Genomic DNA, 24,778 nt, shown 5'->3' with positions numbered 1-24,778 from the left:
GGGTCATTCTGCACAGTGCTCTGTAAATATATGTCAGGACACATTTGTCTGTAAAATCAGTTGAGATTTTGTAGTGCTTCAATGTAGCACAAAGCCGGGACATTTGCCTGGGATCACTGGTCATTTCCATTGTGAGTAGAAAAGATTTGTATAGAAACAATTTTACAAACTAGGCAACAGGACAAAATCCACAAACACTCCACCTAGTTACTTGATCTGGGGAGCCATTTACTAACACAGAATTGTAATGGAATAAACATCTTTATTAGGAAATGTTTCTGGATATTTACATTTTGAAATGAGATTTTACACTTATGCCACATACACACAATCTGAAATTCCGCCAGCAAAAGACTGATGAGAGCTTTTGGTCGGAAAATGCGACCGTGTGTAGGCTCCATCGGACTTTTGTGGAATTTGGGTCAGCAAAAGATTGAGAGCATGTTCACAATTTTTCAGACGGAAAAAGTTTCTATCAGAAATTCCGATCGCCTGTGGCAATTCCAACACGCAAAATTCTGACGCATGCTCGGAAACAATTTGATGCGTGCTCGGAATCATTAAACTTAATTTCCTCATAGTGTTGGGACGTCGGAATTTGGTGTGACCGTGTGTAGACAAGACGGCTTGAGCAGAATTCTGTCGGAATTCCTTCAGAGAAAAACCATCCAAGGCTATTCCGGTGAGAAGTCCGATCGTGTGTATGCGGCATTAAAGTAATGCAGAACGAGGAATTAATGAAACAATCAGCTTCATTACAGGGGGAGTAACTTCTTTTATGACTTTATCAGGCTACCCTCTAACAATAAAGAGATAACATCAACATAAATTTAATTATGCAATGTCTTTTTTTTTAATGCTGTGGATTCATGCCAAGACTAGTTCTTACCAGGACACGAAAGAATGCAAAACATGTACTGAAAACATTATTAGTGACGTGTGCACAGTGAGGGCAGTGTTCAATACATGCAAAATATAATACAATTATATACAGAACTTACACATTTCCATTACAGCCCCGTACACATGATCGTACTTTCCGACGGGAAATGTTGCATGTGAGGTTGTTGGTGGTAAGTCCGACTGTGTGTATGCTCCATCAGACAATTGTTGTTGGATTTTCCGAGCATATGTACACAAGTCCGTTGGACAAAAGTCCAAAGTACAAACACGCATGCTCGGAAGCAAGGACGAGCCAGAAGCGGTCGGTCTTGTAAACTAGCGTTCGTAATGGAGAATTAACATTCGTGACACTGCAAATTATGAAATCTTGAAATGCAGCGCACAATTCTCTTCTTCTTTAATGGGATAATAATGAAGCTGCTTTTCTGGTGATACTGATGGAGTTAAACAAATTTTCAAAGGGAACAGTTTTAGTGGCTCAACATCATAAAACACCTAATAGATAAGGCACCACATCCCTGAGAATTGAAACATAAATCAAAAGCAAGAGAGGGAATTAGGGATTTTGACGGTGCAAATAGTGACTAGATAATAGACATTATTGAATAGGATACAGAATTATGATACAAATATTTATTAAATTCAAAGTTAAAATCATTAACAATTATGCATGAAATATAAAAACACAGGACAATACAATGTAATGGTTGTTCTCATTAAACACACATGATCCCAACACGTTTCGCAGTAGGTTGCTTCTTCAGGGGATGTGTGAATTTTTCAAAGAAATCTTAAACCACTATGTAGATGATAAAGTAGGGAATTTGTCCACCTCAGGAGTTAACCACAACCATGCTGAATCGCAGGGGGCTAAAAAAACTGGCCAAAAATTATGGTAAGTACATAGACTGGAGAATAAAGCGTCACCCTTGGCTGCAGCTAAGGGTGACGCTTTATTCTCAAGACTATGTACATACCATAATTTTTGGCCGGTTTTTCACACATCCCCTGAAGAAGCAACCTACTGCGAAACATGTTGGGATCATGTGTGTTTAATGAGAACAACCATTACATTGTATTGTCCTGTGTTTTTATATTTCATGCATAATTGTTAATGATTTTAACTTTGAATTTAATAAATATTTATATCATAATTCTGTATTCTATTCAATAATGTCTATTATCTAGTCACTATTTGCAAAGTCAAAATCCCTAATTCCCTCTCTTGCATTTAATTTAAATTTTCAAAGGATTTTTTTTTCTAATGATATCAAGAATAATATTATTATGCTTTTTTTTTTTATTTTATTTGGGCAAGGTACCACAACACCATTATCCCGTAGTTTTTTAGATCAAAGATACAACTATGTTGGTGTCCCTTGTCAATTTTACATTGTATTTTTAAAAATATAACTGCCTACTCCCAAACTGTCATTTGAAGTAAAACACAGAGCCAAGTATTATTCTACACAATTTTTTTTATTGTGCGTTAAAAAAAAAAAAAATTGACATCCTATCTGCCAATAGAACTTAAGAACTTAACCAAAAAGTGCATTCTATGTATCCAAAAATATAGAAAATATAACAAATCAAATCGTTATAATTCAATAAAAAAAATAATGTCAAAGCAATAACTCCAAGGCCAATAATAAATAACACGTCATCTCCTCCGATTCCGCAACATGTCTGCTTGACGAACAGCCGATCACAAAACGAATTGAAAAGTACGAAATTAAAAGCGCAAAATGAAAAGCGCGAATCAACACTCACCAAACTTCTACTAACACAAAATTAGCAGAAGGAGTCCAAAGGATGGCGCTAAAGTGCTGAAAAACACATAGTACGTCTAGTACGTCACTACGAACGGAATTGTTGGCCAACATTTGTGTAACCGTGTGTATGCAAGACAAGTTTGAGCCAACGCCCTTCAGACAAAATTCCACAGTTGTGTTGGCAGAAAGTCCGATCATGTGTACAAGTCATTAGACGTTTAAAGCCCGTTGCACCCTTACAAAATACCAAAAACTACCTTGATTTCATCTTTCTAATTGATTTCAATGCATTGTGCTGAAATGGTGGAATTTCACTGAACGTTTTACTGTTCTTGCCACAATTTTGGAAGATTTAAAAACATTTTATTATTCACAAGGGTTCTTTAAAATGTTTCTGTAGGTTTTTGTAAGTATTGGAGCCATCTTCATCGCAGCATGACAAATCTTATAATAAACTGCAAGGTCAGCCGGCTTGCCACACAGACTACTCACATGACCCTGTGACCCTGGACTGATTTGTGTGCCGCTCAAGCTCACTGGAACGGGGTGTGGATCCCAAGCATCCACCGGCATGGGAGGGTGCTCGTCCCAGCTCCTACAATCACTGGCAGTAAAGAAAGGACTTCCTGAAGCCGCACAAATTTGTGCGGTCCCTAGACTGTGTGTATGAATGGAAACCTCAGTATGTGATCTGACTGGGTCACGCCACAACGCGTTTCACTCCATCCCTCAGAGCTTAGTCAAGGCTAAGCTCTGAGGGGGTGGAGCGAAACCCGTTTGGGGCATTGCCTGGTCAGAGTACAGGTTGAGGTTGCCATTCATACACACAGTCTAGGGACGGCACGGATGTGCGGCTTCAGGAAGTCCTTTCTTTATTGACAGAAAAGAAGGTTCCCACTGTGTCAGAGACGACAGTGTGGTGGCCCCATCCCTGTATTAGATATTACAAGAAAACCCCCTAAATGGGACTCTGACCGACCACCAACACAATGAATAGGAGAATATAATAATAATAATTTTAATGGTACAAAAAAGTCAAAAGTCCACAAGATAAAAACAGACAACTAACATTTGAACAATGTGCAATACAGTACAAATCGACAATAAAACATCACAAATAACACTTATGCTCTCATTAGGGTAAGATGTCCCAATACCCGACACGTTTCCAGTTTTGCTTGAAAACTTTCATCGGGGTTAGAGAGTAGAATGAGATGAAATGTAATTTAAAGCTCAAGATAGAGCAATTCCTCAATAGGATGTCATCATAGATGATGCAGCTGGATGCCAAGACAAAATCCCTAGCGACCCACGCACAGGGAGTAATACAACCCTCCACAGAGTATACAGGCCAGTGTAAATCAAGGATTAAGAGTCCACCCCTCACTATATATGTGGAGGGGTATGTCAACTGTAGCCAACGAAGATCCGAGACTCAAATGTGGCCCCCAGGAGGTCCCCTGTTTTTTGGATCCCTTGTTAGAAACACCAGTGAGGACGTCCTGTGAAGCGTCCCGCCTTGGATGAATACAGCACTTTCTTTATTGACAGTCGCATGACACTTTCAGACACGACCAATAGCTACTACTCCACTCCTTTCCATTTCCAGTGAAGACCCCTAGCATTTATATTATAATATATGATATAGTATAATATCTTATTGGTAATATCATTTAGTATTTTGCTGTGTGTAAAAAAAAAAAAAAAAAACACGGGAACTGTCCTCCACAGCCCCCTATAGTATTTCTTTGGTATAGATAATATAGATAATTAAAAATAGGTATTGAATTTGATGCAATTACTACATTAACCATAATGTCAATGATAAATCAATTAAATATTCACTTGAGGAACTTTTTATGTTTTGTTTTTGTTTGTTTTTTTATTGGCCAGCTCGCAAGATTTTTTTTATTCATTAAAGCGTAACTCCACTTTTGTTGAGAAAAAAACATTCCCCTCTGGGTGATCGAAGGAACATTGCAAGAATTATAACAACCTTCATTGCAGATTCCTAGCTTTTGTTATGCTGAAGAAATCCCTGTGTGTTTGTCTGTGCCTCTGTATTGAGTGAATCTAATGGGAGGGGTTTCATTATTAACTGTCAGGTGTGCAGCTGCAGGGCACTAATGAGGAAATCTGCTGGGCCTGCATCCATTTAGATGTGTTCCTATTAAAAATATCTCTGCAAAAATGACATTTTTTTTGCAGGGGTTGCCTGAAATGTGATTTGTATCTTAGGCAGATTTCTGGGGAAATTGGTGAGCCAATCACACAAGCAGGAAATGATATTTCTGAGGAGTGGTCAGTACACATTCTGTGTACAGAACAACTCCAGGTAGCCATATTGCACTGCAGTCTCGGAAAATTACAGCGGCTACATATAGAAAAGAAAAGGTAATTTTTTTTTTTTTTCCATAAAGAATTTATTGAAGTTTTAAACAGTACAGAAACAGGCGATACAAAATGTACTGATAAAAAGGAAAGACATAGTACAAATTGAGATCACAAATAACAATATGAACTGAGAGGTGGTCACAAACCCATCTTGTTTTATATTGCAGTCTACACCGTAAACAATATTGACTGTAAGCGGAAGGATCGAGAAGATTGGCCCGATAGGTTCCCATTGCAGGTGGTCGGGAAATGTACTGTATACAGTCCAAAGTTGAAGCTGTCGGGGTTTGTCATTGGTTGTGGGCGTTGTCGTATCCCTAAGGGATTGTTAAGAAGAGTGAAGGCATGGGGGGAATGGGAAGACTGTCGGGCGATAGTATGGTATGTGGGGCAGAACAAGTGGGTAAGCGGCTGACTGGAGCCAGTCAGTCGGGCTGAGATCTAAGTCATCTGTGTCTAGGCTAACTCCCCACCGGGGGGAGGTCAGTGGGGTACTAGGAGATGGAGGGGAAGTGAGTGGAACAGGTATGGGGGGGATAGGGGATAAGGAAGGGGTAAGGGAGGGGAGGGGTATCGTCTCTCTGGGCTCCTCCACCAAATATGCACCGTTGTATAAGTGCGTACGGCCATCCGCTCGAGTTCCTTTGAAAGGGGGAAGAATGCAAAAAAATAAAAAATAAGACTTGCACCACCTGGGCCAGTACCAGGTCATATAGCAAAACAAACGGGGGTTTACTAAATGTGTACTCAATTGTGGGAGCTGTTTGAGGAGAAAAGGCAGCCATAATCTCGGAAATGTGTCCACTTATCCCAGGTCCGTGAATACTTCTGTCAGGAGTCTCGGGCAATGTGAATGAGCTCCTCCATTTCTGCTATTTTCGCTACCTTGTTTAGCCATTCAGTAATGGAGGGGATATTGGGGGAGCCCCAGTGGATTGGGATGCAGAGCTTGGCGGCGTTAAGGAGATGTAGGGTCAATGATTTCAGGTAGAGGCGTGTGGGGACAGAGGTATGGTGAAGAAGCATGCGAGCTGGTGTATATTCTATTGTGCTGCTGGTGATGGTGCTAGATATTCTATGAACCCGTGTCCAAAAGGTTTGGATTTTGGGGCAAGTCCACCATATGTGTAAGAGCGATCCCCCATCATTTAAGCATCTCCAACATTTGTTGGGGACATCAAGTTTAAATTTATGTAGCAGCTCAGGCGGCCGATACCATCTAGATAGAAGTTTGAAGTTGTTTTCCTGGGTGTGGACATTCAGTGAGCCTTTGTGTGTGATTATTAAAATCCTTTCCCAATCTTCCTCAGAGAGGTCTATTTGTAAATCTCTCTCCCAAGCCCGACAAGCTTTCCAGTCCTTCGGGGAGGCGGACTGAAAGAATAGGGAATAGATTATAGAAATCAAATGTCGTTGAGGAGTGTTTTGGGAACAGAGATTTTCAAATGATGTTAGCCGTCTGGACAGCTTGCCATCTGCGTTCTCCGCTCTAAGGAAGTGGTGAATTTGGAAGTATGTCCACATAGGGCAGGGGGGGCAGTCATCCTTGGTAGGGAGAGCACTACATTCCAAAAGTCCCTCATTGCTGTAGAAGTGGTGGGCTTGGACTTCCTGGTGTATCCAGCAATCTTTGAGAAGGCCGGATTGAATCGGATGGGTGTGAAGGGACCTGGAGTGGAGGAGAGCTTGAATTTACAGCAAGCTTCTTTGAAGTTATTCAGAGTAGGGGGGTGATCTTTAAGCATTTTGAGAACATTGGCGGAGAGGATCCACGGGGCGTTTTTGATGGGTATGGCAGTGAGCGAGTTATCTATGTGGATCCAGTCCTTATCCCCTTTGCGGGTGGACCAGTCCACTATTCTAACCATATGGCAGGACAGGTAATAATTTTTGAGGTCTGGGAGCCGGTTCCACCTGCGCTTTTGGGGAGTGTGAGTTGATTGTAACTAATCCTAGGGCATCTGTGCTTCCACAGAAATTGGGTTGATAAGCGTTTAACAAGACGAAAGAAGGAGGGCGGTAGTTGGATGGGAATAGTTTGTAGAAGATAGAGAACTCGTGGGAGAACATTCATTTTGAGAATGGCTGCACGACCAAACCACGAGAAGTAGGATTTGTCCCATTTCCGTAAGTCTTCGGCTATGGTACGTGAGAGGGGGAGAAAATTTCTAGAGAATAGATCACTAAGGCGTGTGGGAAGTTGGATTCCTAGGTACGTTATAGCTTCCCGTTGCCAAGAGAACGGGAATGAGCTTTGGCATTGGGAGACTAACTCTTCAGGCAAGGTGACATTCAGGGCGCTGGATTTTGAGAAGTTTATTTTGAGATTGGAGATACGGCCAAAAGTTTCAAAATCTTTGAGTAGGTTTGGGATCGTTACTAACGGGTCACTGAGAAAAAGCAGAATGTCGTCTGCGTATGCTGCTAATTTATGGATACGCCCAGCCACTGGAATTCCTCTAATATTTTCGTTTGCTTGAATACGTCTGAGCAGGGGTTCCAGCGTCAGAATAAATAAAATGGGGGATAGCGGGCAGCCCTGTTTCGTTCCGTTGCGGATGGGGAAGGCATTTCACAGGCGGCCGTTAACCCTTATACTAGCAGTCGGGACCGAATAAAGGGACATGATGAGATTAAGCATTTTTTCGGGTAACCCCAGGTGGCGAAGTACCGCCTCCAGGTAGTCCCAGGCGAGCCTGTCAAATGCCTTCTCTGCATCTAGGGACAGGAAGAAGCCCTTCTGTTTTCGGGATGTAAGCCAGTGGTGTATATTGATGGCCTTGGTAGTATTGTCCCTGGCTTCTCTACCAGGGACAAAGCCCACTTGGTAATTACCTATAAGGGAAGGGAGGAACGGGAGTAAGCGATTAGCCAAAATCTTTGCAAAGAGTTTTATGTCCGAATTGAGAAGCGAGATGGGCCTATAACTGGCGACTGAGGAGGCATCTTTACCTTGCTTGGGGATGACCATTATATGTGCTTCCAAAAGCCTGTGAAATGGTGTAGGCATATTATTTAGGGAGTTAAAGGCGCTAAGGAAGGGGGTTACTAGGGCGTCTGTGAAGGTTTTATAGTATGGAGCGGAGAAGCCATCAGGGCCTGGACTCTTACCCGGCTTCAATTGTTTGATAGCCTGTCTTAATTCCAATTCTGAGATGGATTTGTCTAGTTCAGAGGCCTGGTCTCTGGATAATTTATCTGGGCTAAACTGATCAAGAAACTGGGAGATAAGGGTCTCCCTTTGTCGCTTCATAGGGCTAGAAGCAGTATGGCAAGGTAAATTATACAGGTCTTTGTAGTAGCTTTCGAACTGGGCAGCTAAGTCCTCTGACGAAGTATGCACTTTACCCGACGAGTCGGTTATAGTGTGTACATTCGTGGAGGCATTTCTTGTGCGTAAGGCACGGGCTAGAAGTCTCCCGCACTTATTACTCTGTTCGTAGAACAGCTTCTGACTCAAGACTAGTTTACGCCGGGTTTTATAGTTCAACGTCTCTAAAAGAAGTTTTCTCGTTTCAGTCAGATCTTGAAGGGTATCCTGAGCTAACGAATGTTTGTGGGACTGTCTTTGGATTTTCTGTATCAACTCCGAAATTTTAGCTTGATTTGTTCTTTTCCTGATTGCAGAAAGTTCAAGAAACTTCCCCCGTATTGTACACTTGTGGGCTTCCCAGGTCGTTATTGGCGAGATCGAGGGGTCTACATTTTCTCTGAAAAAATGGGTCAAGCTAGAATTAATGAGGTTAATGTCAGCCTCCGAGGAGAGTAGAGAGGCGTCTAGACGCCAAATCTTTGTGGCCTGTCTCTGGTGTGGGAGGGTAAGTAGTATTGAAATAGGGTGATGGTCAGCTATAACAAGGGGTTCAATCGTGGCGGCTCTAAGAAGGGGAAGGTCCCCTTGGGAAACAAATATGTAATCTAAGCGGGAATACCTATTGTGTGGAGGCGAGAAGAAGGTGTAGTCTTTGGCATTGGGGTGCAAGGTACGCCAGGAGTCGTGCAGGGTGAGGTTTTGTAAGAGGGTTCTAATTTGCCGCAGGTTCCGATAGGGGAGGGATGAAGTACCTGACGAGGAATCTAGAAGGGGTTGTAGCGTTATATTAAAGTCCCCACCAAGGATGATCAGCCCCTTCCCAAAGCTTATTAGAAGGTCTGTAATTGAGCGAAAAAAGCTTAGTTGAGCTGTGTTGGGGCTATAGATATTTGCCAAGGTGACAGGGAGGTTATGAAGACGCCCTTTCAGGAATACATATCGCCCTTCCGGGTCAATTAGGGAGTCCTCCAATTGCCAAGGGATATGTTTCACTAGAAGGATAGAGACACCCTTCGTTTTTGCCAAAGGGTTGGTAGAGTGATAGACCGTGGGATATTTGCGACTTACAAGGTTGGGAATATGTTTAGTGCAAAAGTGGGTTTCTTGAAGAAAGATAATGTCAGCCTTTTGCTGTGACATCAGGCTCAAGATTTGGCTGCGCTTTTCAGGCACATTAAGGCCCTTCGCGTTTTGGGATACTATTTTCAGAGTGGCAGGGCGATCATCTGTGGTCGAAGTACACATGGTGTAAAAAGGGATGATGGGTAATGTAGCGCAAATCGATCAGAGTTGGGTCTCTAACCTCAGTTATACCGTCACCGTGAAGGAACAAAGTAAACAGCTGGCAAGAGAGCGGGGGTATAGGCTTACGAGCCTCTATGTGGTGTGGAGGAGACCGGAGAGAATAGAGTTAAGGGAAAGTGAAATATGCAGGAGGTGGGAGAAGCCTATAGGGGGGGGGGGTCAAGGAAGGTGGGAAGGCAGGAGAGGAGGGGGTGGGGAAGAGAGGGAACAGTAAATACCGGAGGGCTGGGTAGCCGGCTACCTTACCCTAACTTGAGTCGGGAGTCTTCAGCGGACTTTTTCAGCGGACAGTCTGGCGGACTAAGTCTTTCGGAATTTCCGTAATACAGTCCGTCCAAATTTGGTTTCAGCGGACAGTCCGCTCGTGAGTAGGCAAGTTGGACGGACTAAGTATGGCGCATGCTCAGAAAGGATTTACACGGCGAAAGGTTGCATTGCTGTGTATTGGACGTCCTATTTCTAGTCCCGTCGTACGTGCTGTACACGTCATCGCGCAAGCTTTCAACGGACTGTCTGTTCATCGTGTGTGGTCAAGTCCGTTCATTCAAAAGTAGGACGGAATGTCCGTCGGATTGTCTGACGGACTTAGTTGGCCAGACAGTCCGCCCGTGTGTACGCGGCTTTAGAAATTGTGTCTGCTAAACTACACATGCGATACAAATCAACACACATGAAAATGCACAACCATAGGTTCAAACATTATCTACATTAATATTGGTTGCTACTTTCTATTTTTCTATCTATTGTACCCCCCCCCCCCCCCCATCTATCTGTCTGCATTCTATCTAATCATCTAATCTATCTAACCTATGTTGGTGTTCCTTTAGATTTCATCAAGAATTTCCCAAACAAAAACTTTTTCAGCTTGGCACTGGCCTGGATAATAATGATGGATTCAGCTAGTGGGAATGACATGAATATAATCCAACCAACAATAATGAGTGGGCCTCTGAAGTTGAGGTCTGTCAAATAGAACAAGTTCACATCAATATAAAAGACTACGAAGAGTGCGAGAAACAAGACCATCGTTTTTATAGCGTTGATGTGAGCCCCGAACTTTGATCCACCAAAACCAGAGTCATTCTTCTTCATTTTCCACATGTGCTTTCAAAGAGAGGATACGGTCACCACTACGGAAATCAAGATCAAAAGAAATGGAATGCAGCAACCCAAAAATCTGGCTGTGTGGACGTAAGCAGGACTAAAGGAAAACGATGCGCCGATATTTTCTGAATCACAGGAGCCGTTTCCAGGAGACTGTTTTATTATTTTTAATTCAAAATCCCAGAAAGCTGGAATAGTTATGACGAAGGATGCAACCATTGAGAGGAACAAGACATGAGGAAGGGAAGCCAAGAAAATCTTCTTTACCCAAACGAAGACTCGGTGAGGGAGGTTAGTGATGCTAATACAATAGTGCACACAGAGCCCGGCAGAAAGCCAATAGCTATAGTATGTTAAAGTCATGTTAAGAATCACATTAAACAAATAGACGTCTTTATGAAGGAGGGCAGGGAGGCAAAACAAATAAATAATACCCTGTCCAGTCAGTGAGCATTGCATAATAATATTTACCACTCCCATGATTAGATGGATGAGATCAGAACGGTTAAACTTCTTTCCTTGTCTCCAGCTCTTACTGTCCGCCAGGACAATACCGATGTTTAAAATAAAAGACATCAAACTTCCCAAAAGAGCGAGAACTACGATAGCAATCCACTCAGGTGACAACATTTTCTTGCCTCCAGATTCTCTGTTCCGGCAGGTTTTAGTGACTGCTGGAAGGTGAACCTTGACAAACCGATGGCTAGAATGTGAAACAATGCAAATAACTTACAAATTTTAGCTACCAGGATTTGCTTTCACATATGCTAAAATTGGTGTGCAAGATTGATGTTTAGACATTAATTACATGTGACAGATGATGTAAAAGAAATCACCTAAAAAAGAACATTTTTTTTTACTGGTTTTGGGTGGCTAAAATCAACATGGAAATCTAAGATTGGGATGCAGCCCTAAAAGGAAATCCTTAATGTTTTTATTAATTTTTTTAGTGTTGATAATTAGAGTTGAGTGGACACCTGGATGTTCGGGTTTGACGGGTTCGGCCGAACTTCGAAAAAAAAGTTCGGGTTCAGGACCAGAACTTGACCCCAAACCCGAACCCCATTGAAGTCAATGGGGACCCGAACTTTTCAGGACTAAAATGGCTCTAAAAAAGTCATGGAAAGGGCTAGAGGGCTGCAAATGGCAACAAAATGTTGTTAAGAGCATGACAAGTGCCCTGCAAACAAATGTGGATAGGGAAATAACTTAAAATAACAGAAAAAAATATATATATATGCTGGAGGCCCCCTTCTCAGAAGAAGAGGTACAGGAAGTGATTAAGAACCTCAGAAACTCAACGGCGCGATGCCACACATATGGTGGGAATGCCCCAGAATACGCCCTTTCTGGAAAAAAAATATTAAATTTAATGGATAAGCTAGTATGACAATAAAATACTTTGAAATTAAAAAAAATAAAAAATTATAATCTTGATCTAGGAGGACGAGGTCCATATGGAGTAGGAGGTTGAGGTGGCGGTGGATGTGGCGGTGTAGGTGGAAGCGGCGGTGGAGGAGGACGAAAAATGCTATGCAAAAAAAAATATTTTTGCCCTAAAAAATTTTTTTAGAATAGCACAATAGAAGAAAAATATATAAATTGTGTAACACACACCTCCACATATGCAGAAAACACTGCAAATTGTTTTTTTTTTTTCTTGCACTAAATGGGTGTTTTTTGAAGAGCAGAATACACCCAGAGTATGTACAGGGTGTATGTCACAGTAACATATGCAGTGCTGGTGCACTGAGCTTGCAGATAAAAGTTATATTTTCTCTGGCACTGGGCTCATGGCAGTGTAAAAAGACTGTGCACTGCAACCCAACCAGGTAAATCTATGGAGATCGCTGAGTTATTAGAATAGATTTCAGAATCAGGACTCCTATCATGTAATTCTCTCCCTAACACAGACATGAACCTTTCCCTACACTGTCTAAAGCAGAGTGACGTGCTGTGCTGTGTGCCTATAGTTTTAATAGAGGCTGGGTCTCATGCTGCACTGGCCAATCACAGCCATGCCATTAGTAGGCATGGCTGTGATGGCTTCTAAGGGCACACCAGTTAAACGAAAGTGTATTTTTCATTTATCACATTTCTAATATAGTAGTAGTATTATACTCTTAATGTTCTTTGGGTTTTATGTTCCCTATATATGCCACGTCATACATTTTTTAATAAGTTCGATAAAGACCATGGACTGCTCAAAACTTTCACATTGCTACAATGTTTTCTGAACCCATTTGCCCGATCTGACATAGTTTAAGTCATTATCAATGAGCCGCCCAACCGCCTAATCCAGCGATTACCACCGATTATGCTAGGCACATACTACACTCTTCAGTATTCCTTGATGTGAGGCTTCTGAACATTTGAGAGATGTCCAAACTTATACTTTGCAGGAAATAAGTTTGACTTGCACTTTTGGGCAACACCTGTGCATCCTGCATGGGCACACTTGGAATTGGCGCATGTAAACATGGCCTAAAATGACTCATATGCCCTGCACACATGGTCGGATTTTCAGACGGAAAAGGTCCGATCGGATTATGTTTTCAGGAAAATTTGATCGTGTGTGGGCTCTATCGGGACATTTTCCGTCGGAAATCCCGACGGAAAAAGTTTGAGAGTTGGATCTAAAATTTTCCGACAGCAAAATCCGATCAGACTTTTCCCGATCGTTTGTAGAGAATTCCGACGAACAAAGTGCCACGCATGCTCAGATTAAATTACGAGACCAAAGCTATTGGCCACTAGCCTCTACGTAGTTATGTCGCACACAACGAACGTCACCTGGTTCCGAACGATCAGATTTTCCGACAACTTTGTCCGACCGTATGCAAGACAAGTTTGTCACAAAATCCGTTGGAAAAAATGCAATGGCTTTTGTTGTCGGAATGTCCGACCGTGTGTAGATATCATGCAAGTTCCTTTGAACTATCTTGTGTTTGTGTGTTTTTTTAATAGCATAAAAAAATAATAATGTCGCAGTCCCAATAAGAAACGCAGATCACCACCATTACTAATATAAAAAAAATTATAATAAAAATGCTATAAATCTATCCCCTATTTGTAGACTTTTGCGCAAACCAATCAATATAGGCTTATTGCCTTTTTTTAACCAAAAATATGTAGAAGAATACGTATCGGCCTAAACTGAGGTAAAAATGTTTTTTATATATATTTTTGGAGGATATTTATTATAGCAAAAAGTAAAAAATAATGCGTTTTTTTTCAAAATTGTGACACTTTTTTGTTTATAGCGCAAAAAAATGAAAAACGCAGAGGTGATAAAATACCACCAAAAGAAAGCTCTATTTGTGGGAAAAAAAGGACGTTCATTTTGTTTGGGTGCAACGCGACATGACCGTGCAATTAAAGAAACGCTGTGCCGAATTGCAAAAAGTGCTCTGGTCAGGAAGGGGCGGGGGGGGGGGTTTAAATCTTCCGGTGCTGAAGCGGTTAATGAAAGAAATCTATATGAGTATGACCATCTTAGGACAGGTGTTGACTAGAAAATATTCCAGTGAAAACTACAGTATAAAATGTTGGAATTGCCCTCATCTGTCCGGCTGGAAAAAGTCACCAGAACAAAAAGAGAGGAAGAATTCCCAACAAAAAAAAACTGTTATCTTGTTACTAACAAAGGATAGGGGAAGTTCCAAAAGGAAAAAAAAAATTTTGAGGTATAGTTCTCAGATGTCAAGTATATTAATTCTCCCTTTCCCCTTTTCTAATCCCCTTTTTTCCTTCCCCTTTTCCCTTTCCTCGTTCCCCCTTCCCCTTTCCCCCCTCCACATATCCTTTCTTTCCCCACATTCCTCCCTTCTATATATACATATGGTCTTGTATTCACCTCCTTTCCTCACTAGACAGAAACCGGTTTCTAGGCCCTGTTCCTTGGGCTCTTCTCGGTTGGTGACTCTGTGTGCCGCTTAGTGTCCGCGCTTTCCATTTGGCTTCACATCAAGTTGCAGGTGAAACATCCTTTGCTTAGGGCACACTGACATCACCCAACACAAGATTTACATGTTGGGAGATAAGCGGTGACCTACCTTCATCTCCAATGGCGGCCAATAAGGTCATTCCGTATCTGAGCCATTAACAAATATAAAATGGAAGACACATATTGGTGATGGGATAAACGGAACCCCTGTCTGGATGTGAAGGATTACATGGGCAAGGAGCCGGAATTTTAAAAGGCTGATTAAAGGCGAATTACCCCCAGCTGGGGTGCATCTTTCTGGTGAGTGGGGAACCTTGTGGGTGAGCACGGAAGTCACTTTGAAGGATATACAGCAAGCACGAAAGTCACCTTATGAATATAATTTTTGGACTTGCACAATAGAAGATTGTTCAACAATGGACATTTAATATATTAATTTATTTTTTGTGGTTCTTGGTTTTTGGTTATATATATTTTTTAAGGGTGGTGTGGTACACTTAAGCCGCGTACACACGGGCGGACTGTCTGTCCAACTTAGTCCGTCTAAACACATTTCAGAGGACAGTCCGCTCGTGTGTGGGCTTCAGCGGACTTTTTCAGCATGCAGTCTGGCGGACTAAGTATTTCGGAATTTCCGTAATATTGTCCGTCCAACTTTGGTTTCAGCGGACAGTCCGCTCGTGAGTAGGCTAGTTCGACGGACTAAGTATGGCGCATGCTCAGAAAGGATTTACACTGCGAAAGGGTGCATTGCTGTGTATTGGACTTCCTATTTCTAGTCCCGTCGTACGTGCTGTACACGTCATCGCGCACGCTTTCGACGGACTGTTGTTCATCCGTGTGTGGTCAAGTCCGTTCATTCGAAAGTAGGACGGACTGTCCGTCGGATTGTCTGACGGACTAAGTTGGCCATACAGTCCGCCCGTGTGTACGCGGCTTGATCCATACAATTTTATATTTTGGATTTTTTTCATTTTTTTCTTTTTTCCTTTTTTTCCTTTTATATATGGACTTTTGATCTGTAATATACATTTGCACTTTGTGATAGGGTTTTTGGCCTATGATTTCTAGGTCTTTTCTATATACACCTCAATCTAGGGTGTGGTGCCTGTTTGTTTTGTGCTTTTTTCTTCTTGTTTTCAGACTCTTTATCTAGATTCCGACTATTTTTTAATCATTTTATTTCTTTTTCAGCCTCACTCAATATATTTTTTGTGGTTGGGTATTTCACTAGGAAGATTTGGAACTTATGTTTACAATAATTTGCACTTTATAATTCTGATTCACTTCGGATATAGGCACACACATTTTGTATGTTTGATTTAATCTGTTACACATTTGCACTTTAGGAGTAAATTTGCTTATACGTGAGGGTGAGATGTTGCTGGATGAGTTCACATGCACCAACATCTATGTGATTTCTGACATAAGTTGCATGTGAGCACCATATCACATATTTCTATATACTTTTGCACATAAGGACCTTTTGGAAGCTGAGGTCTAGGTCCTTCTGATACAAGTGCGTATTATTTCCGGACCAGGCCACATCCAAGATTATCTATGTGATTTTATTGTTAAAGTCGCATAGAGCTCTTGGCGCCCACCAGTCTTTGGGATTATTGAACCTGTCCCTGATAGAGGCTAATATTCCCATTAGTGTGGGAATAGGATATCTGATATAGGCCTTTGAGATATAGAGCGCATTTTATGAGATTGCTGTTATTTTTAGGGACTATAAAAATACTCACTTTGTATCTCTACTCTATACTTTATCTAATTTTTACTTAATCATAGGTAGCGCCAGATACCCCGGTTTTTAGGTTATAATCCTTTGCTTAGTGGCTGGTGAGCATTGGGTGGGGCGGCCAGCAACACATTTTCATTGTGTTTTATTATGTATTATAATTTTTGTATGTACTTCTTTTAACTGTACTTTGTTCTGTGCAGCATCACATTCATTTCTCAATTAACATCCCCTGAGGAAGCATCAAAAGGGCAAAACATGTCGGGAGTCGTCACTCCATGTTATTGTTGAGTGACCACTTGTTCCATCAATTGGGTAGATGTGTTTCTGTGTCTGCATAACTTATGTATAGCCAAATATTTCTTAAATTGTGTTTTATGTAATAAACTTTGTCATATTTTTTACATTTCCGGTGTATTGTTAGCAAAGTCTTTTTGCCTGGCACCCTTAAAATCCCACCAAAAATCTCTCCCTTGTTCATACATATTATTCAGGGATTTTGGTGTCTCTTTGGTGACATTGTCACCAAATTGCTATATATTATAATTCAGTAATACCAAGCGGCAGAGAAGGAATAGTTTTGACAAGGTACATAGCATTACAGCACATTACATTGTAATATTACCTTCTACAAGTCGAGACGTCACTAAAATTATCAATTTTCAGCACCTGGCACGATATGGAACCAAACACCGACGGACATTTGCATCCTTAGCTATTACAATGTTGGTCTTCGAAGACTAGAAAACACTGGGTAGTTTGAATTGCCTTCTCAGCTCACTTTTTCCAAACTCCTGCTACGACATGAAGGTCTTTAATGTCCTGTACATCTGTATGTCTACTCTAGGGATCGTTTTAAACATGGTGATATTGATTTGCTATTTTAGAGACTGGCGCAAAGGAAAAGCTCTCACCGTCTGCGACCAGATCCTGCTCTCTATGGCCTTCATCGGCATAGCCCTGCAGTGGTCATTTATTGCTCAAAACCTTATGTTTAGCTTGAAACCCTGTGATCTTTGGTGCAAGGAAGCATATTTGTATGTTAATATAAATTATATCATTACTGTTTTCTTTATTAATACTAGCTTTTGGCAAACTGCCTTACTTTCAACCTACTATTGTGTAAAACTGTGCGACGTTTCACGTTTATCTTGCCAATGGATGGACCGGATGATATCATCTTCTACACTTTGGCTCTTGTTGGGATCTGCAGCATTTTCTTTTCTTATTACCATTTCCTTTTTTTGGAGAATTCACCTAATCAGCCCTGGGAATGTGACAGAACCAGCGGAAATGAGGAGCTACATCTGGAGTTTGAATATTTCTGATTATCTCTTGAGCATAATGTTCGGTTGCTGTTTGCCCTTCCTTGTCAATTTCATATGTATTGCACTCAGTGTAGGATCTCTTGTAAAACACGTGTGTCGGATCAGGAAGAACATCGTCCAGTCCAGCTCATCTTCTCTGATTGGCGGTCCAGTCCGGGCAGTCATCACCATGGTTCTTTGCGCTATGCTGGACATCGTTTACTGTGTGGATTTTGTTGGTCAGGTTTTATCTAATTTTAACAATGTTGTGAACGCAATTGGCTGCCTCATTTTTATTTTGTATCCTATAATGCGACCCATTGTTATAATTATCGGAAACCCCCAGTTTAAGAGGCGGCTGGTTGAAATGTGTTTTGATTTTTGAACTGTGAAAATGTAAAACATTTTTACAGCACATAAGCTTGTTCGGTGTAGCTTCATGTAAGTCAGTAGGAAGGAGCAGAATGAAATTAATTTTGCTGTAAAATTACCTGATTCTCTCGTTGATGAAACAGGAACTCTGAATTTACTTTACTAAGGCAAAATTAGCTTGAAAGAACAATCTGCTCCTTTTTTATATTTAAAGATTTTTTTTTGGTGAGGGAAGAAGTTGCTTTTTTTTTTCTTTTTTTTGCATGTGTATTTGATTATTTGATTAGTGTAGTAACTATTATTGTCTCCTATTATATAACTAAGTGCAAATTGTTAACGCTATAAAAAGGCTGTATAATAATTATAGATTGTGTTCTTTTTTTTTATCTTACTTTTTGAGATGTTTTCTCTGAGATTCTGTAACCCTTAAGCTCCTGATCTGGACATTTTATAGATAGGCAACTCCTATCCTCATATTGATTAGTGGTTCCAAATTAATAATAACTACTGCAGTAGGGAACAGACACAAAAGATTCACCCAGCGTCTTTCCAAATAACTGTTCTGCTTTAATATGAAGCAATTGAAGGTTTTTATACACATGATTAAGTAGGTATCACAATAATATTAAAATTGTACGTTTATGGTAACAAGGGGCGTAACATAGGCAGGGTAATTCTAATCAGGACTAGAAAGAATGCAAACATGTACTGAAAACATTATTAGTGCCGTGTGCACAGTGAGGGCATTGTGCAATACATATAAAATAGAATACAATTATATACAGAACCTCCACATTTCCATTACATCCCCGTACACACGATCAGACTTTGAGACGTGAAATGTTGGATGCAAGGTTGTTGGCGGTAAGTCCGACCGTGTGTATGCTCCATCGGACAATTGTTGTCGGATTTTTAGAGCGTATGTACACAGGTCCGTTGGACGAAAGTCCAAAGTACAAACACACATCCTCGGAAGCAAGGACGACCCGGAAGCGGTTGGTCTTGTAAACTAGCATTTGTAATGGAGAATTAACATTCGTGACGTGGCAAATTATGAAATCTCAAAATGCAGCGCACATTCTCTTTTTTTAATCAGTTGCTGACCACCAGCCATCAAATGTGTCTTGTGGCGGGAGGGCGTCATATGACATCCTCCCGCTTAAACAGGGAATGCGCACGATCATGCGGACACATCCCTGTTCCTTCGGTGGCGGCGTGTCACTGAGCCATTGGGTATGGTTGTTAACCATCTGTGATCGGCCGTGATGACTTCATCATGGCCGATCACAGATGGTTACACCCCTACTGTGTACGGTGCGTGCGCGCGATTGAGAGAGCGCTGCACATGCACGCCGGTGGCGGGCGTGTTCCCGGGAACACTGCTCATCACCGATGCTGGTAAACAGCCATTGGCCATTGTTTACCCACATTATCGGCTGTGATAATTTCACAGCCGATCACTAAATTTAAACAAACTGTGGTAACGAGATGTTACCTGGTTGCTGGATGCTGTAACATCTCGTTACCGCTTACAGTACACACAAATCACACTGATTGCCCCCCCCCCCAATAAAGAGGACCTGTCACCACCCATCATAGTACCTGTCACTCACAGTCCATCAGAGTACCTGTCACAGCCCATCAGAGTACCCGAGTACCTGTCACAGTCCATCTGAGTACCCGAGTACCCGTCACAGTCAATCTGAGTACCCCAGTACCCGTCATAGCCCATCAAAGTACCCGAGTACCTGTCACAGCCCATCAGAGTACCCGAGTACCTGTCACAGCCCATCAGAGTACCTGAGTACCTGTCACAGTCCATCATAGTACCCGAGTACCCATCACAGTCCATCCGAGTACCTGAGTACCTGTCACAGACGATCAAAGTACCCGGATACCTGTCACAGCCCATCAGAGTACCCGAGTACCTGTCACAGCCCATCAGAGTACCCGAGTACCTGTCACAGTCCATCCGAGTACCCGAGTACCTGTCGCAGCCCATCCGAGTACCTGAGTACCTGTCACAGCCCATCAAAGTACCCGAGTACCTGTCACAGCCCATCAGAGTACCCGAGTACCTGTCATAGTTCATCTGAGTACCAGAGTACCTGTCCCAGTTCATCTGAGTACCTGAATACCTGTCACGGTTCATCCGAGTACCCGAGTACCTGTCACAGCCCATCTGAGTGCCCGAGTACCTGTTCCAGTCCATCTGAGTACCCGAGTACCTGTCCCAGTCCATCTGAGTACCCGAGTACCTGTCACAGTCCATCTGAGTACCCGAGTACCTGTCATAGTTCATCTGAGTACCAGAGTACCTGTCACACTTCATCTTAGTACCCGAGTACCTATGAGTACCTGTCACCGCCCTTCAGAGTACCCAAATACCAGTCACCAAGCCATCAGAGTACCTGTCACCAGGCCATCAGAGTACCCGAGTACCTGTCACCAGGCCATCAGAGTACCCGAGTACCTATTTGCATCCCATGCCTCACAGAATATACGTTGGGGTGTTTGCTTTCCAAAATGGGGTCATTTTGTGGGTAATTCCATTGTCCTGGTGCTCCAGGACCTTCAAAAGTGTGATGGGTAGGAATGAAATGAGATGTGTCATTTATGCTCCTAGAATGCCTGAAGGTACTACTTCAATGTTCGGCCTCTCTATGGCGTTCAGAAAAAAGCCCATAAACTCCACTCCTCATTAAAGCTAAAAAACGTCCATGTGTGCATGGACACATAGGCTAACATAGAGTGGAGTTTATGGGCTTTTAAAAAAAATGCCCAAACTCCAATAAACTGCAGTTTAAGAGCTCCAGTGTGCATGGAGCCTTATGGCTCGTACACACGATCCGAATATCGTACGAAAACGGTCGTCTGAGGAAGGATCGCCCAATTTTCGGATCGTGTGTACACTACTTTCGACAGCCGATCACGACTGTTCATCCGATATTATTCGATCGGACATGCACGGAAATTTTCCTCGTATGATTCCAGATTGTAAGATTTTCGTTTAGTCAGTATAGTTGTCGTCCGAAAATACAATACAAATACATTACATCACTAGCGATTTTTTTTTTCTATCGTAGGAGAATTTTCGTGACTTTATTTAGCTATTCAATTTCTACTTGTGATTATTAACCGAAAACGGTTGTGAGATCGGTCGTACGATATTCGGATCGTGTGTACGGGGGCATTAGTGTCTCAAGAAATGAGATACACCTGATGTACTGAAGGCCTGATCAGATGTGATCTATTTTCAGTGATTGGCACCATAGTTTGTAGACTCTATAACTTTCACAAAGACCAAATAATATACACTAATGTGGGTTATTTTTACCAAAGATAGGTAGCAGTATAAATTTTGGCCAAAATTTATGAAGAAAAAATACTAATTAGCAAAATTTTATGACAGAAACAAAGAAAAATGCATTTTTTTCACAAAATTTACATTTTTTTTTATTTATAGCACAAAAAATAAAACACTAGTGATTAAATACCACTTAAAGAAAGCTCTATTTGTGTGGAAAAAAGGACGCAAGTTTCATATGGGTACAGTGTTGCATGACTGAGTAATTCTCATTCAAACTGTGAGAGTGCTGAAAGCTGAAAATTGGTCTGGTCAGGAAGGGGGTGTAAGTGCACTGTATTGAGGCGGCTAATGGGATAATAATGAAGCTGCTTTTCTGGTGATACTGATGGAGTTAAACAAATTTTCAAAGGATTTTTTTTCTAATGATATCAAGAATAATATTATTATGTTTTTTTTTTTGTTTTGTTTTTTTAATTTTGTTCATGTTAACACAGCATCAATATCGTGTAGTTTTTCATATCAAAGATACCACTATGTTGGTGTCCCTTGTCAATTTTACTTTGTATTTTTAAAATTGTAACTGCCTACTCCCAAAATGTCATTTGAAGTAAAACACATAGCCAAGTATTATTCTACACAATTTTTGTATTGTGTGTAAAAAAAAAAAAAAAAAAAAAAAAAGAACAAATATGACAGAACAAATTGTGAGTGATGGATGAGCAGTGCTCTGTAAATACATGTCAGGACACATTTGTCTGTAAAATCAGCTGAGATTTTTTAGTCCTTCAATGTAGCACAAAGCCGGGACATTTGCCTAGGATCACTGGTCATTTCCATTGTGAGTACAAAAGATTTGTATAGAAACAATTTTACAAACTAGGCAACAGGACAAAATCCACAAACACTCCACCTAGTTACTTGATCTGGGGAGCCATTTATTAACACAGAATTGGAATAGAATAAACATCTTTATTAGAAAATGTTTCTGGATATTTACATTTTGAAAAATTAGATTTTACTCTGAATGAATGAATGAAATATTTGTATAGCGCACAATGCGAACTGAATCGCCTCCAGGCGCTGTGGCGAGCTTTGTTCATCAGCTAGAAGAGGAAGGTCTTGAGTTTTTTCCTAAAAGCCAGGTGGTTTTCTTGCAGGCGGATGTTGATTGGTAGAACATTCCATAGCCGAGGCCCTTGGACAGCGAATCTCCGATCCCCCTTGGATTTATACTGGCTTTGGGCACGAGGAGGAGGTTTTTGTTGGCTGATCGAAGACTGCGGTTTGGTGTGTAAAGATTTATTTTCTCAGCTAGGTATTGCGGAGCTTCTCTATGCACGCATTTGTGGGTGAGGCAAAGGGTCTTGAATGTGATCCGATTTTTTTACGGTTAGCCAATGTAAGCTCCTCAGTGAAGGAGAGATGGATTCCCAGGGTTTTTTTCCTGTTATCAGCCTTGCCGCCGTGTTTTGGATCAGTTGTAATCGCGCAAGTTGATATTGTGGTAATCCTATGTAAAGCGAATTTGCGTAGTCCAGTCGTGAATTAATGATTGTTCCAACTACCACTGCTTTGTCATTCTTTGGGATAAGTGGATAAGGGATGAGTCTGCGAAGCATGCACAGCAGATGGTGAGATCCACTGACTAATGCTCCTATTTGTGCATGCATTGACATTTGTGAGTCTAAAATAACCCCGAGACTCTTAGCCCTAGGTCTTTGGGGAGATGGTCTGCCCGAAGACGGTGGGTGGAGTCCAGGAGGTTTTGGTTACGGAATTATGATTTGGGTGTAAGATAAGAAGCTCTGTCTTTGATTCGTTGAGTTTGAGGGAGTTGGTGGTCATCCACTCTTCTACTGAATTGAGGCAGTTTTCAAGTTGTAGGTGGTGATCTTTTTGTCCAGTGATAAGGAAATAAAGTTGCGTGTCGTCAGCGTATGAGTGGAAGCAAAGGTCTGAACATTTGATGATTTGGAGGAGTGGGCGGATGTAAATGTTGAAGAGAACTGGTGATAAAGGTGATCCTTGAGGGACTCCGCAGGTGAATGCCTGGGGGTTCAGAAAATAATTTTCCTAGTTTCAATCTAATGCCACATACACATGATCGGAAATTCCGCCAGCAAAAGACTGATGAGAGCTTTTGGTTGTAAAATGCGACTGTGTGTAAGCTCCAGCGGACTTTTGCTTGGCGGAATTTCGGCCAGCAAAAGATTGAGAGCAGGTTCTCAATTTTTCAAAGGAAAAAGTTTCTATCAGAAATTCCAATCGTCTGTGGCAATTCCAACACGCAAAATTCAGACGCATGCTCGGAAACAATTTGACGCATGCTCGGAAGCATTAAACGTAATTTTTTGTGTCTCGTCATAGTGTTGTACGTCATCGCGTTCTTGACGGTCGGAATTTGGTGTGACCGTGTGTAGGCAAGACAGCTTGAGCGGAATTCCGTCGGAATTCCTTCGGGAAAACCGTCCAAGGCTTTTCCGGCGAGAAATTTGATCGTGTGTACGCGGCATTAAAGTAATGCAGAATGTGGAATTAATGAAACAATCAGCTTCATTACAGGGGGGGAAACTTTCTTTATGACTTTATCAGGTTTATAACATCAACATAAATTTGATTATGCAATTTCTTATTTTTTTTTAGAATGCTGTAGATTCATGCCAAGATTAACCATCTGACCTCTGAAAGGTTGTATCCCCCATAGTCAGGCCATTTATTTATTTTTTATATTCAGCACTGTGCTACTTTAACTGACAATTGTGTGGTCATGCAACATTGTACACAAATGAAATTGTTAATTTTTTTTTTGGTGGTATTTAATCACCACTGGGTTTTATTTTTTGTGATATACCGTATATATTTGAGTATAAGCTGAGTTTTTCAGCCTACTTTTTAGGCTGAACCCCCCCCCCCCCCTCGGCTTATACTCGAGTGAGCAGTACAGCAGCCGTACCTTTGATTACTAAAACAGCGGGTGTCTCCCACTGTGTTATGCAGTCTTTTCGGTGGCTGTCCTCGTCTGTCCTCATTCTGTCTGCGTTATGCAGTCTGTTCGGCGGTTGTCCTCATAACAAAGCCCCGCCTCCTCCTCATCTGTGATAGAGGAACACTGATACAATGCTGAGAAACTGTATCAGTGTTCCTCTATCACAGATGAGGAGGAGGCAGGGATTTGTTACAATGGATGGCCGCCGAACAGACTGCATAACACAGCGGGAGACACCCGCTGTTTTAGTAATCAAAGGTACGGCTGTAAATAGGCACAATGTGACTGCAAATGGGCACAGTGAGGCTGAAAATGGGCACAA

At 41.6% G+C, this 24,778-nt stretch overlaps 1 protein-coding gene across 1 annotated transcript; it reads left to right on the top strand.

Moving 5' to 3' along the window:
* The first annotated feature begins 17,251 nt into the window (after positions 1–17,251).
* LOC143925354 (taste receptor type 2 member 40-like) lies at positions 17,252–18,417 on the top strand. The gene has a single exon (XM_077449924.1). The coding sequence runs from the start codon at positions 17,286–17,288 to the stop codon at positions 18,171–18,173; it is 888 nt and encodes a 295-aa protein (XP_077306050.1). The 5' UTR covers positions 17,252–17,285; the 3' UTR covers positions 18,174–18,417.
* Positions 18,418–24,778: the final 6,361 nt, after the last annotated feature.

The sequence above is a fragment of the Lithobates pipiens genome, unplaced genomic scaffold (assembly GCF_037356315.1).
Source record: "Lithobates pipiens isolate NorthernLeopardFrog02 unplaced genomic scaffold, aLitPip1_a1.2 Scaffold_22, whole genome shotgun sequence".
Lineage (NCBI taxonomy): Eukaryota > Metazoa > Chordata > Amphibia > Anura > Ranidae > Lithobates > Lithobates pipiens.
Note: the sequence above shows the minus strand (reverse complement) of the source record. Positions and strands in the feature narration are given on the sequence as shown.